The sequence below is a fragment of the Anguilla rostrata genome, chromosome 8 (assembly GCF_018555375.3).
Source record: "Anguilla rostrata isolate EN2019 chromosome 8, ASM1855537v3, whole genome shotgun sequence".
Lineage (NCBI taxonomy): Eukaryota > Metazoa > Chordata > Actinopteri > Anguilliformes > Anguillidae > Anguilla > Anguilla rostrata.
Genome location: NC_057940.1, coordinates 36232661 through 36248328, shown reverse-complemented (window position 1 = coordinate 36248328; position 15668 = coordinate 36232661). Strand labels below are relative to the sequence as shown.

General features: G+C 45.4%; 1 protein-coding gene across 2 annotated transcripts in view; it reads left to right on the top strand.

The window, feature by feature from the left end:
* The window catches only part of LOC135261567 (glutamate receptor ionotropic, NMDA 2D-like), a 38804-nt gene extending 23672 nt beyond the window's left edge, over positions 1-15132 (top strand). For both annotated transcript variants that reach the window (XM_064348020.1, XM_064348019.1), the window contains 5 exons: positions 498-727; positions 1488-1648; positions 1895-2082; positions 5962-6194; positions 7473-15132. In XM_064348020.1, the coding sequence (XP_064204090.1) occupies positions 498-727; positions 1488-1648; positions 1895-2082; positions 5962-6194; positions 7473-10598 (3938 nt within the window). In that variant the 3' untranslated portion in view covers positions 10599-15132. The remainder of the gene's footprint in view (positions 1-497; positions 728-1487; positions 1649-1894; positions 2083-5961; positions 6195-7472) is intronic.
* Positions 15133-15668: the final 536 nt, after the last annotated feature.

The following is a 15668-nucleotide window of genomic DNA, read 5'->3' as shown; positions in this document are numbered from 1 at the left end:
GAATTGTGTGATTACAAATCTAAAATTGTGGAGTACAAAGCCTAATCAAGAAAAAATATGTCTTTGTCCCAAACATATTGGAGCTCACTGTAAGAAAAAAGTATGTCTTTTTAACATTCAGACGTGCAGTTTCATTAATATATTGAGTAATACTTTATATATTTATAACGATACTTTTATGATTACTTGTATGTACACCTGAATATGGTGTAATATAGTATTCCTTACATTTTGACACATATTTACAAATTATTGCCTTAATATTTTAGCATGGTCTGTTGGAACATATTGTAATGGACAACACTCTGAAATATAAATGTGTTCAAATGAACCCCGCAATTCACCCACACTGCAACATGAGGAAGAACATTTGATTGCTTGGGCAGAAGGCCATGTTGCTGCTGTTTGGTCTCTCTGTCTCTCTGTTGATACAGTGTGTGAGGGCCACACCCCTAACAGTCCCGCTCCTTACTCTGCTCTTTCCCATGATTCCTCAGAGGTTGGAGGCTCAAAATTCACCATTGGCAAATCCATCTGGCTGCTATGGGCTCTGGTCTTCAACAACTCCGTCCCTGTAGAGAACCCCAGAGGCACCACCAGCAAGATCATGGTGCTGGTCTGGGCCTTCTTCGCCGTCATCTTCCTGGCCAGCTACACCGCCAACCTGGCCGCCTTCATGATCCAAGAGGAGTACATCGACACAGTCTCCGGGCTCAGTGACAAAAAGGTGGCCCCTCAACGCTCATGTTGAGTAATGAAGACCTTTAAGTTAATTTGCGGCACTGTCGTGTGTGGCATGACATTCAGTTCAGTTCAACTCCGTTTGTCTTAATCGTCCCTGATGGGAAACTCATTATGCAGCCAAGTAATAAATTACAGTACAGAAATGACAAAACACAGATGCAGTACCTAAAAGCACATTAATCATATCTAATAAAGTACACCAACAGTAAATGGTTAATTCTCTCAAGTGTATTAAGGTTACATACGCATGAGGTGATGCCTTGGAAACCAAAGTATAAAAATGCATCACTCAGATAAAAAAATGGGTCAGGGCCATGTTTGACTAAGGCTTCACCAGGAGCCCTGCTAGGTGGCATGTCATTGGACACGTGGTCTCCCAGGGAGGGAGGGCTCCAGAAGGGGGTCCCCGTCGCGCTCTGTGAGTGACCGGTGAACCCGCCACCTGCAGGCTGCCCGTGCCAGCTGCGTACAGCGGCAGCGACCGCGCGGCCCAGCTGGCGCGCAGCGTAGAGAGAGGCGGCGCCCGACAGCACTTATTTTCGAGGACACAAGCGCCAGTATCTCTCTCAGACCCACCGAGAGTTTTGAAGCGGTGGAATTGGCCTAGAGCTATGATTGAGCTAATATGAACAAAAGCAATAACAAGAGCAAACAAATTGGGTTAAAACAAACGTATTGATCAGCGGAGGCAGTGTGTGCGGTGACTCAGTGCGGTGGCGGCTCATTCGTCTGCCTCTCCTCAGTTCCAGCAGCCCACGGAGCAGTACCCCCCCCTCAAATTCGGGACCGTTCCCAACGGCAGCACCGAGGAGAACATACGCAGCAATTACCCCACCATGCACCAGTACATGGTGAAGTACAACCAAAAAGGGGTGGAGGAGGCTATCGCTAACCTCAAGACAGGGTCAGTGTCTTTACTGAGTCATACTCATTTGCATATTACTCTCAGTCTCTGTACCTTTGATTGTTCTTTAAGCTTGGGCATCGCTCTATGGGTTTTTTAATCACAGTAAATGGCTTAACATATTAATCATATGAACCATCTTCCCAGTTCAGCTCTTTTCAGGACCCTTTTTATATTCTCTTCCTAGTGCTTGCCTCCTCTGTGTGACTAATTTGTTACTGACTGCCTTAATCGTCCTCTCTGCAGTAAACTGGACGCCTTCATTTATGATGCTGCGGTGGTAAATTACATGGCCAGGAAGGACGAAGGGTGCAAAGTGATGACCATTGGCTCTGGAAAGGTGTTCGCCACCACGGGCTACGGCATCGCCCTGCACAAGAACTCCCGCTGGAAGAGACCGCTGGACCTCGCCCTCCTCCAGCTGGTGGGAGACGGTGAGGAGGAGATTGGGAGATGGAGGGTGAGAGGGAGGGATGGAAAGGTGGTGAGAGAAAGGAAGAGAGAGCTGAAGGGGGGATTGGAACAGAGGAAGAGTTAGGGTCCATCCATCTGTCCACTATCTATACTCGCTTATCCTGGTCAGGGTCGCGTGGGGTCCTGGAGCCTATCCCAGCATGCATTTGGTGAAAGGCAGGAAGAGAGTTACAGTACCCTCCAAAATTATTCACACCCTTGATAAAAATGAGCTTAGAAGGTTGTATCAAATAAACAATGCAGATGGTTTGTAGGCTATACTTAAGGCTCATTGTTTTCACCTAAAAATACCCATATATCTTAAAAGGAGCTCATCGGTTTAAACCCATTTTCACCCAGATTTTATGTTTCCGTGCATTTAAATGATTGTTCCTGTTTGTGTGAGATTATGTGAACAGTGTCCTCTTTTGGCTGAATTGACCCTTTGTCAAACCTCTCCCAAGTCCCGCGCTCCTTAGTTACTGTTGCTAATTCCATAAATCTTTATCAGATTGAACACCTGACTTTTCCTGATTAAGTAGCCTGCAGTTACCATATTCGACCAATGCTTACTGTAACATTACTTACTGTGTTCCACCAGTTAACTCTCTATGCACGTAACTAAATGCTTACAGGTAATCACATTAAATAAGTTGTCGTGTTATCTTTATTTCTTTCTCTTTGTGCTACCGCCTCATTAGAGGTCAGAGTTGTGTAGGCTACTTCTCCCCCGATATCACTAACTAGGCTAGCCTAATGTTAATGGTGCTTCATAGTCAAGGTTGGCAGGTGCCTCTTTCATTCTCCTATCATTGAGTCAAAATTTGAAGCTGTTTTCACAGATACGAATCTGGCAACAATCAGTAGACATTAAAATTTAAATGTAATGGGGAATCTCTCATCTCATCCAGATGTCGACAGCAGGGACTCCAGTATGCAGTACAGGGTTATATTAATGATATAACAAATAATGAGGAACATATAAGCGCATAATATTATTGCTCTCAGCGTAAATGAGAGAAGCCTCATCTGCTGTCAGTGGAAGTATGCGGCACAGTCATAACGGGGTAGCGCTGTCATTTGTGCATTGCTGGGAAAGAAGCTAACAATTTCATTAAATATTATATTTATATTTTACTAATCTATGTGATATGGGAAATAAATTTTCTAATATTTGCTCCCTGTGCTCACCATTTAACCATTTTTATTTAGCACAATTGCTATGTGCACGAACGGGGTAGAACTGTCATTTGTGCATTGCTGGGAAAGAAGCTAACAATGTCATTAAATATAATATTTCTGTTTATTTTTTAACTAATCTATGTGAAATGGGAAATAAATTTTCTAATATTTGCTCCCTGCGCGCACCATTTAGCCATTTTTATTTAGCACAATTGCTGTGTGCGCGAGCGCTCTGATTGGTGAATCAGCTAGCCAAGCATGCAGGACGGCTCGGAACAAGCTTCCAGAAATAAAAAGTGTAATGAAAAATGGGGAGAAAGCGCAAACAAGGTGCTGATTATTCTTATGAAAGGCAGTAAGTGATCAATGTGCAGAATGGAAATCAAATTTTCACCCGGATCTTTGCAGTGCTGTTTTTATGATATGATATTTGCATAAAAATCTGGCTATTATTAGGGTATTTTTTTCAACCAATTTTCCATTTTTAGTAATAAAAAAGACCTATAAGTTCCCAATTTTAAAAAACTGAAAACCATTGAGCCTTAGCTATACTGTATGGATACAATTGCAAAAAAGTCTTTTTTTTTCCAAAAAACAATTATTCATAATCCTAATTTCAGAACATTGTGTATTCTTCCATAACAAGGATATCAGTACTGAGTTGTCTTCCATAGTATTTTATGAGATTGGTGAACATAATCTGCAGCGGTTGATTGACCATTCTTCTGTATGGGATCTTTCAAAATCCTTCGGTCTGTGCTTGTGGACAGCCCTCTGAAAAATTTTCAATCATGTTTGAGTCTGGAGACCGAGATGGCCACAGTGAAACAGTGATTTTGTGGTGTGTTCAGTTACCCATTTATTGGTTGATTCTGAGGTATGCTTGGAATCTTGCTGAAAGGTCCATTTGCAGCCAAGTTTGAGCATCCTGACAGGGGAATACCAGGTTTTTGTTCAAAATGTCCTTGCTGGAGTTCCTAATTCCATTGGCCTTCCATAGTGCCAGGACCAGTAAATGCAAAGCAACCTCATATCATCCCACCCACCACCATATCTCGCTGTTGATATCACACACCTTTCAGTGTAAACCTTTTCTGACATCAAACCCACTGCTGGTTTGTGGTCAGAAATCTAATCTCAAGTTTGGTCTTATCCGCCAATAACACCCAGTTCCAATCGAAGCTCAGCATAGAGATATTTGGAGAAGGGAGAAATGAACTGTTGAAACAGAGAGGGAAATGGGCAAAAGAAGAGAGATGTATAGAGCGATATAGTGAGGTGATGAGAAGGAGAGGGAAATGAGCAGAATGAGATGTGGAGATGGCGAGAGTGACTAAATAACAGAGGAAGAAAGAGAGGGGCAGTATGGTGAACTCCAGCTTGAAATTGAGCTGAACTGAATAGCATTTTTCTACTGGAACACTTGATTAAAGTTTGTCTAAGGCCACTTTGCTTAAAAGGGGTTGCATGGTGATTGATTGCAAAAGAAAATTGACTGCGAGTGGGAGAGGAAGTTGGAAGTGGCTTATTGAAAATGATCCAAGTGGAAGTGTGAAGGGAAATCTGGCCTGATCTCAGTGCAGTCGTCACGCTGTTTAACGCATGGATTTTATGGCCGAGAAGTGCAGCAGAAGTGTATGGCCGCGTTAGCGGTTGCCCGGCAACTGAAATGCGATGGTCAGATATAGAGGCAGTTGGTCCAGGGAAACTCTTAAAATAGAAAAGGCTTTATTGTTCCTGAACGTGTGTTGATATCAGTCATATTGATTTGGCCGGGGACCCGAGGGGTGCTTTGGCTTTTGAACGTGCCCGGTTGCAGGCAGGGCAGGTGACGGCATCTGCCAAACTCCAAACTCCCTGTCAGACAGGGCTACGCCACTGGAGAGAGTGTGGGGGGAGGTGGGGGGTGCTGGGCAAAAAACGTCACGCGCTCTGCAACACTTTCACTCCACAGCAAACTGGAAACACTGCCATGCATTGATGCTCATTGAATGATTGACTTCTTAGGGCAACCATTCAATAACAGTGCAATGATAGGGAAGTATCTCAGGTGGATTTCACCTTTCGATTTCATTTATTTCTCCACTGTTTGCCCAGATCTTCAGTCCAGATCTTGCTTCAGTCAACATTGAAGTTTATGTGAAGTATGAAGCCCTTTGTGGTTTGCACATACCAGTTTGAACAAATATTGATGATGCAGTTACTGAATGTTAGTTTTTTAGGAATGGGATGACAGTTCTTTTGTGGGTGTCAAGGCGTGTGCATTTCATAAGTGTTGTAAAATATATTTTTAATGTAAAGGTATTCTGCAAGCCTCAATACCTTACCACAGCAATAGAGTGTAACTGAACCTTTTCAGAATTATTTTTTTAAACTCTGTCCTTTCACTGTCTCGCTCTTTTTTATCGTTCTCCCTCTCTTTCTTCCTTCTGCTACCCTTGTGTGCAACCCTTTTCACCAATCTGAGCTACCCTATTTAGTTTGTTTATCTCTACCCATTGTACCAGGTTTTTCTTCATCCATTCTCTTGTTCCCTTTTCCTCACTGCGACAATGACAAGATCGCAGAATCTGTCTCACCCCCCTGCCCTCCCCTCCTCGATACAGATTGTCATGCAGGATCTATAGCAGTGGCTTCCTCTGCTCTAACCTCTCCCTTCACACTCTGGCCTCTTCCAGATGAGGTCGACATGCTGGAGCGCCTCTGGCTGTCTGGAATCTGCCACAACGACAAGATTGAGGTGATGAGCTCCAAGCTGGACATCGACAACATGGCGGGGGTGTTCTACATGCTGCTGGTGGCCATGGGCCTGAGCCTGCTGGTCTTCGCCTGGGAGCACCTGGTCTACTGGAGGCTCAGGCACTGCCTGGGCCACTCGGGCCGGCTGGACTTCCTCCTGGCGCTCAGCAGGGTGAGAGCAGTGTGGCCCAGACCAGGGCACTGTGTGATGACCACAGGGGCTCATTTGTGTCATTAACCATTCTTTATGGTGCAAAATATTAAGTTTTTGTTACTTCGAAAGTCATTTCAAAGTTAATGTATTTTTATTGGCTTTTGTGATTAAGCAGTTTCCTCCTCTTGTGCATCTTAATGTTTATTAAGTGTACACACCGACCATTCAGAACAAAGTACCTTCCCGAAATATCTCTTCATTTGATAATTCAGTGAAGTTTATAGCACAATACGCCACAGTGATATACGTGTTACGTCTTTAGATGAGATGCTAAACTGAGGTCCTGACTCACTGTGTCAATTAAAGATCCCGTGGTGTTTTTTGCACGAATAAAGTCGGTACTCTAAACCTGGTCAGATTACCTTGAAAGGCTCTACACCTGGCCACCTAATTGTCCCTTGATATCTGATTTGCTACATATCCCCTTGCAATTCCCAGTGCTCTTTCATTCTCCAAGCTGTCTCTGAGAAAGGTAATAGATTTCTTATAGCTTAACAAAGGTAACAAAAAAGCATATGAAAGCATATTCGCACAAGTGAAATGAAACTGCATGAGCGAGTGTGCATGCGCCCGTTTTGACACTTAAATGAAAAAACTGCTTAATGCTCATGCATTTTAATAAAGAGCGAGTCACTGAAGGTATTTGAGAATCCCTGTTTTGCGCTCTGTGCGCTCCCACAGTTTTTAAAAATCCAAAGGCTCTCTGACATTAAGAGTTAATAACGTGTGTCTTGGCAGTGCAGTGCGATAGGCCCAGAGTGTTTTCAGAAACGGGATCATTCTGCTCTCTCTCTCTCTCTCTCTCTCTCTCTCTCTCTCTCTCTCTCACACTCTCTCTCTCTCTCTCTCTCTCTCTCACTGGCATGCACCGGCGGCTGGATTTATCAGACGCCGCAGCGTGAAAACAGAGCCGCTCCAATCTTTAACTGCGTTTCATGCATTTTTCATTTTGGCTTCTCTCAGGCCATGCAATTTGCCCCGGATAAGCACCTCTGCCAAATAATGAATAAACATATTAAAAAAAATAATAATATAATGTAATTAAAGTGTGTGGTTGCAATGAAATCTAGGCGGATGAGAGTTCAAGTGTGTAAACTGTAGTGTGTAAACGCTCTTTGCTATATAATTGAATCTTTTTTTAAAGTGCAAAGGTAGCTGTATTAGAAATGGCAATGTTAAATTAAATCTGCCCTTGAATTAATGTTTGTGCTGGCGCTGTCTTCTGCTCTTGTGCAGGGCATGTACAGTTGCTGTAGCATTGAAGACGAGATGGTGACAGAGGGGAACAAAACTACCCTTCCCACCTACCCCCACTCTTCCATGGTGTCCTCGCCGCCCCATGTGATTGCAGCTGCTATCCAAATCCCTGCAATCGCCATGGTCCAGCAGCATCAGCAGCAGCAGCAGCAGCCGCAGCAGCAACAGCATCAACAACAGCAGCAGCAGCAGCAACAGGCACAGCAACAGAAAGCATACCGCACCCCGTTGCCAGGGACGCCCCCCACGGCTGCTCATTCTGGCATGGCCCTCGGGCCATCTAACAGCCCCATGTTGGCCACCCCTCTTCCCTGCTCCAACTTCCTCTCCCGCCCTGATCGGAGGCTGGCTGTGGTTGACCGCTGGAGGCTCCCGAAACCCGCTCCCTCCAAGCCCATCGACGTGGAGGTTGGGGCCCCTGAAATGTTCCAGCAGAGGGTGACCCCAAGCTGGGTTGGCGGTGGTGTTAGGGGTGGTGTTGGTGGAGGGAGTATGGATGAATACAAGCGTTACTATGGTCCCATTGATCCAGAGGGCCTGGGGGATTGTATAGACCCACAGATAGGTGGTTCCCAAACACCTAAATCTGGACAAAGGGTCCAGCCACAGCCCCCACCTCCTGGCATAGGTTTCTACCAGGAGAAGAGCACTGACCTTGGGGTGGGGAAGATGAAAGGTGTGGCTGGTCAGGGGAAGGGGGCTAAATCTGTGGGTAACCCCTGGGTGCCCAGCAAAAGTCAGGGCCCTGGCCCCCTTCCTCCTCAGCCTCCATACCCCAACCCCTCCCCTCCTCTGCCTTCATCTTTATGGAGAAAATGCCGCCCCAAAAAATCAAAAGATTCAAGCGGTCCTTTGTATGAAAATATCCTTCCTCTGGGGAGACGAGGGGGAAGGAGGCCGGGATTAAGGCCTGGAGGCAGCAGGAAGGGCCGTCCTCCGCCCCCCCTGCCTCTGCCCGAGCCCCTTCCCCTATCCCACACTCACACCCCTCCCTCTCCATCACTCTCCCTCCCTTACAACTCCACCTCCAGCTCCTCCGCTTCCTCCAGCTCCTCCTCCTCCTCCTCCCGCTCCACCTCCCCTTCTTTCTCCACATCCTCCTCTACCTCCTCCACCTCCTCCCCGAGCTCCAGGGACAGAGAGGACAGGATGGAGGGAGAGGACGAAGAAGATTTGGAAGACCTGACAGAAGAGTCTAGCCTGCTTTTGGGCCGGGACAGGGACAGGGACCGGGACCGGGAGAGGTTGCACATTCCTCATCACTCCCACGGCCCTGTGCCACCACCCATCCCTCCTCGCAAGCCTCGCCCACAGAAGGGAGAGAGAGAGCACAGGAGAGAGAGGGGGCGGAGCCAGCTGGCCCAGCTGCAGGAGTGGTGGGCTGAGTGGGGGGAGAGAGAGAGAGTGGGGGGCGGTGCTGGGGGAGACAGACGGGAGAGAAGAGGCGAGAAGAAGCGTCAGAAGGAGAAAGAAAAGGAGAAAAAGAAGAAGAGCCGGAAGAGGAAGAAGAGAGAGGAACGTGAGAGGGAGAGGGAGAGAAAGCGACGCAAGGCTAAAAAGAAGAGGAGATCGATAAAGGTGAAAGGGAGGAAGCCCAGAGATGTTGAGGTGGAGAAAGAACCTGAAGGGGATGATGGTCGGGATCTTGTGATCTTACAGGACTATACCTCCTTCTCTGGACGGTACCCTGAGACTTTTGGGGAAAAGAGGGCGAGAGGGAACAGGGACTCTGTGTGGGATGGTAGTAGGGATGGAGGGAGGGGAGAGGGAGAAATGGGAGGGGGCATAAGGGAGGAAAAGCAGACTGGAGCTCACCACAATAAGGATAGGCATTCCAGCCCTCAGAGCCAGTCCAAATATCGACCATTTAGCAAAAGGTATCCCAACTCAAACAAGCTTCCAGCTTCTGCCAAATTTTGGGGAGGGAGAAGCAAGAGTGGGAACCCAAGCCTCGGTGCCGGCACGTCCTCCGGCTCAAAGCCCTGGAGGGACCGAGCGGGGCGAAGAGAAGGGGAATCGGGGAGGAGAGGGGAGAAGCGACCCTTATTGTGGCATGAGAGAGGCCTGACCCAATCCAGAGAGGGCTTTTCTTTCCACGAGTCAGACTCGGAGGCTGACAGGGGAGGTGATGAGGAGATAGAGGTGGAGAATGAGAGAGGGAGGAGGGATGAAGCCAGACGGAGAAGCGCAGGCCGAGGGGCTGTGTCAGAGTCGGAAAGGGACAGGGGTAGAGCGATAGAGAGTTACTCAGACGATGGGTCGTCAGGGGAATTTGGTAGGTTTGAGAGGTACTGGGAAGGTCGAGACAGCGGGGGCATAGGGGGAGGGGGCTGGTTTTTTGGCACCTATCCCACCAGGGAGAAGGGGAGCAGCGTCAACAGTCGGGACGAATCCTTTCTCGGGCGTGGGGAGGGGTGGGGATCGGGTGGAGGCGGGTGGGGATTGGATGCTGGGACTGGATGGGGATCAGGGGGCCTGGGGGCGACCCAGCATTGGCCTTCCCCACCCACAGTCCCCAGGAGGTATTGGTCTGTGGACAAGCTCCACATAGATGATGAAAAATGGAAAAGTGGAGGGAAGGGAAAACAGAGGATGGGGGACAGGCAGAGGAGCGACATGCAGTGTTCCTGCCAGTACCCCCACAGCCCGACACACGCACGCCCGAAGAGGGCGGGGAACCCCTCGCGCGCCCAAGAAGGACTGCCCCACTGTCACAGCTTTAGCGGCAGCTCTCGGCCCAAGCCCTCGGGCCCCAAACCTGACCAGGACCCGGCCAAATTCGGCAGCCAGACCAACCTCAACACCCAGAAGGCCCAGTTGGGCAAACAAGCCTCCCAGCCCTCCCAGCCGCAGGCTGTCCTTCCCTCCCTCCCCGCACTTCCTGCGCCCCCCTCCTCCGTTTGCACGCCCCCCACCGTTTCGACTGCGTCGGGTGCCGCTCAGTCTTCCGCTATGGCCACTGCCAGCGCCAAGCTGCAGTACCAGAGACTGCGCTCCGTACCCCAGCCCCGCAGGTTCTACTCCCCCCACCTGCCCCTGAAGTCCAAGAGCCTGTGCTCCCGAAGAGGGTCTGCCTATTTCTCCAGTCTGGAGAGCGAGGTATGAGGGACTGAAAAGAGGAGATAACGCAGAAGAACAGGGAAAATTGTGCCATTCTTAAGTCGATAGACTCCATTTCCTTGAGGCGTAACCAAATGTGGTGAGTAGATCAACGTCAAGAAATTTTTATGCCATCTGTCTTCCCATCCAATCAGAACAATGAATTGTGACTCCTCCACCTTCCATTGGATCTGTGATTGTGGTTTGTGGAACGCTTGACCTGTATCTTTGACTTTGAGCCTATTTTCTTCACTACAGTTAGACGCGTGAACACTGATATAACCATTGTATGTACAACGTCTTGCTTTGTTTGAAAGAAACTCACAGAAAATTATAGCTATCTAGCAATGTGGTCATTCTTTTCTTCGTTTAATATCTAGTGTTTGTTCAGTCCCATTCCCCCTTGTGCCATCTTTTTAATTGTATATTTATATGTCCCGATCACTGTGTTTGTATTTTAACAGCAGGGTACGCAAATGTGACTTAGCTTTGACACAGGGTAAATGGCTGTGACAGTATTTCTTACAGCAGAGTGCCACCATTTTCAGACTTAGCGCAATTAGTGTAGCTACTAGCTTCATTCATGATATCATTACTAGGTCTCCCCACTTCTCCTTGGTTCATTCTTGAGCAATAAATGATTTACTTCATACATATTTTGTATTCAAATATGAATTTATAATATGCATACTTTATTTTTTCTTCTACATAACTGTGCCAATTCATAGTTTTTGATCTCAGCACTGTGCCATATTATACTTTTCTCTCATTCAGTGTATCGAGAGAGCAGTAATAATGCATCTCTTATTTTGCACGATCAAACATCGGTATATTTTTGGTTTCTTGAGCCAATGTTAATTTACCTGGTGCAATAGGTAAATGTTCAGTATAAAGGAGTGGAGGGGAATTTTCTGACACACCAAGGACTAGGGATGCACATCTGAAATAATTCCTTTGATCAATGATCTTTACTGTTAGTGAATGAGTAAATCAACAATTGTAAATTCTATTAAATCTATATAGCTCACCAATAAAAATGTGAGTGGTGCAAGAGGCAATACTTTTCCTGACTCCAGGCTTTGTGAATGGTCTAATGCATTTTTCACCCACATTCAAAATGCATTAGACCCAAATATCTAGTACCACAATGTGAAAGCACAGAACTATATTTATGTTTAGATGGCGTTTTAAATTTATATGGAAAGGCAATGTAATCAACACGGTCAGATTTGGGTCTTTAAATTAGGAGATTAAATGAAATCTAGTAATATATCAAAAACATATTAATTTTCAAAATGCCAAAAAGCTGCTGTGTGACTTACTGCATGGCATACGGACTTAAAAACCCAGATTTGCACATTTATTTACTTCCAAGAAGCCCGTGGCCTGCAGGCACTGTGCTAATGACGAAAGGCCACAAAATTACATTGTTAACATTGCTTCTGCAATCGAAGTGAAACCGTCTGATTATGGTCAGCTAGTGAATGTTAGTTTAATTCTCATGGTCATGGATCATAGTGTAGTTGATGTGGTTCTTTACTGGGGGATTCAGTAAGACAGAAAAAGATATCAGGGAATGATACCTCAAGCCGCTGAGTTGGATCATTTGTCCACTCTGTAACTGCATAAGGACAGCACTTTGAGTCCTATTCAGTTTATTTTGCCAAAATACCTTTGCTGGTCTTTAGGAAACAATATTCAATGTAATTTGGTGATATTATAATAAAATAGCAATAGGTAGCTTGATCTGTGATGAGTCCCTATTCAGAGGCGGGGCTGTTTTCCCCCTCGCTGGCTCCGCCTACTTGCCTATGACATGTTACCAACTGCATCTGCACCACCAGTACCTGGATTTAGACGTTAAAGCCAATCTCAGTAGGTTAAAATATACATCTCCATCTGGTGAACAGTTCAAATAATTTTTTTCTCCAAAAGTGGGGTGCAGCGTCAGGCAACCAAAAAAAAAAAAAAAAAATCTTTTTCATCGTTAAGCTTGAATGTGTAATAAAGAATAGTCAGTCATCAATTAATCGTTAACATCCCTGCCAAGGATATCAATTTTACACATGGCTACGTACAGTATGTGTGACTGAAATCAAATGGTAGCTACATTTTCACAAAGAACACACAAAGACACAAACGCACTCACACTATTACACTGTGATTTTACATATTCGGTAGTATAAGTCTGGTAGAAGTAGCGTGTGGGGCTTGGGGATGTGGTTACAATTTGTTAGCAGCTGTTGATGCAGGAATCTGTCTTAGACCGCGGAGACATTAGTCCCTCTGACAGAAGCAGGATGCCTTTGCACTTTTTTTTTATCAGCCAACACAAATGCGATTTTGCTCAACGATCGTTTAATTAATCACAGGCCTTCTTTTTGTGGAGCCAGTGCGAGCACACTTTAATTTCTCTGCTGTATGAATCACGTGCTTGTGAGAATCAAATTTCATGGATGGAACAGGCGAACACTGTATCATGGCAAGGCAATATAGCACAGCCCCAGGGCGAAGTGAACACGATGCCCAGCTGCTTTTAACTAAACAAAGCGTGTGCCGTGCCAACTTGCCAGAGAAAGAGAAAAATCTCCATCTCAATGCCAAGGGTGCACCCCAACTCAGAGACCTTTATCTCCTGATTTTAGTAGTTAGAAATCTTCTGCTGACACGGCCGGGAAAATAGAAGGGATGGATCGTGTTGTTTTGAAATGGCAAAGGCAGTATTTTTAAAAGGCTGAAAATGTTGTACATGTGCAATTTTAGAATACTCTAATTTTATAAATAGGAGCAAAACCTCATCCAACCCAGCAACCGAATGCACAAACTAAAACGATTTCAACTGACCTTCTGAGCTGCAGCAATTAGAAATATTTTTCTATGCACTCCATTAATATTTTAAAGATGTTAGAGAGAAATGGGGATTTAGGGCCCTGCGGCTTAACCTAATATTCTCTTATTGTCCAAAATATGGAAATCTGTAAGGCGGTAAAGTAAAAATTCTGTTTCTAACACAGCATATTTTAACACATAGTTTATTCATTTCCTCGTGTTGTATTTAATATACACGTTTAAATCAAAATGACTACTCTGTGGACAAAGCATGAATGCCACAGTCTGTGTGTAGTGTCCCTGCTTAAGGCCTCCATTTTCTCTGAGGTGACGGTTGTTCTACAGACTGAACCCGTGGCTCCATTTGTTGGCACTCTCAACAGTTTAAATTCTATATCACTTGTTAAAACCTCACAATGGTAAAATGTAGTGAGATGCCTGTAAATTGCTTTGAAGGCTAGAACAAAGGCAGTTCTCTGTTTAATTTCTACTTCACAAAGTTCCAAATATATACTTTTTAATGCACATGAGTTGTTTTTTTTTTTCAACAAGCTGCACTACTGTGCTTTACAGCTCATTGTAGAGAACTTCAATTTTATAGCTTCAACTGTTGCAAGAACAATTAGATACAATATCGCACAACTTTTAAAGTGTACATTTTGCATAGCCGTTCTTAGAATTATGTAGTTCCCCGTCCCCCAGCCATGAATACCAAAGTTTTATCAATTAACTTTAATATGAACTTCATCAGACCATAGTGCAATGCTACACTGCTGTTATTAAAATTGTTTATCTGAACAAGAATCATTTCCATTGTGAGAAAAATGCTTACCATGGTAACTTTAAAGTGAACTAAGAGGGGAGCTGGGCACACTGAGCTGTGTAGCTCATTTAATGACCAGGGCCAAACTAACGTTTCAACATCTACGTCTTCCTTAGCGTCAAGAGTTTTTCATATAAATAAGGCTCTTGTGCTGTATGTGTTACAGCTGCCCTCTCCCCTGGGGTTAGTCAATTTTGAAGTTAACTGGGTAGCCATTTTTCATATATGGTTGTCCTGGTTGTTGAGCACCATTCTGTCCCTCTTACTGATCCCTGGAATCAGTTTGCTTATTTGCAGCCCATTCTTCTTTTGTCTTTGAAACTTAAATAAAAGACAAAGCAAAAGTTGAAATTTAAACTCATACTCAATCTGCTAAAGCAAATTTATACATTAATTTGTACATGATGTCACACCAGTTATGCTAAGTATATTTACACTATTTATTCGAAACACTATTTTCTCCTGAAGTATATTCTGCTTGTTAACCTGGAGTTCTTCTTTGGCAAACCTTTTGTATTATATTTATCTATACAGCACAAAAGTCATTTTAGAACTCACAGAAAGCGCCATTTTGACACCGCTTTTTACAAATTTGCCACGCTGACATGCAGCCTCAATGTAGCCTGTACTGTAGCTCACAGTCCATCTCATAGTACCACTGTTCAGTGTGTTTACTCTTTGCCCCATCCCTCAGTTAATGTGCTTTGCGATGTGTAAATTAATCTTGATTACCTGTGTATCTGTACATTATCTAAGTCTTATCTGTACTATTATATATACCGCCTTTGTGTTTATCTCTTGTGTTTAATTATCTTTGCCTTGGTCTGTCAAATTCTGTTCAAACTTCTGTTCCTCTTCTTGCAAAAAAATAACCCCCCCCCCCCCTCCCCCAAGAAAACTAAGAGACCAGTCGATACTGTGTTCTTTCTCCTTGATTGATTTGCGAGGGTGATCGATGTAGCGGCGTAGCGCCGCGGCTACGTTAAGCAGCAGGAGGAGCTGTACCCGACGACCGTGCCACTGTAGCGAGAGCCCTGTCTCCTACACGCGCAGCCGTGCCCGGGGGACAGGCCCTCCACCACAGACTACCTATGTGCACTGAATCACAGACCTGCGTGTGATTTGCTTTTCTGTTCGGGACTGGACCGGTTTGGACCACAGTGTTACGTTGTACAGCACACTACGAACTGAGAAGCGAAGCGTTGCAAGCCTACGCCTTTTTCCCCCTGCCCACCTACCCCCCCCCCCAAACAGCATCATGTGACATGCTCCTTTCTACTAAGCTGTATTTGGCAGCGGCGTGCTCTGCAGTGCTATATTATGCTGAAAGCGTTGTGCTAGTACGTACTCGACACTGCTATGTTCTATTGTGCGATTAGTCTGCAGCACTATACAGCGTACCGTACTGAACAATATGGTTGTAG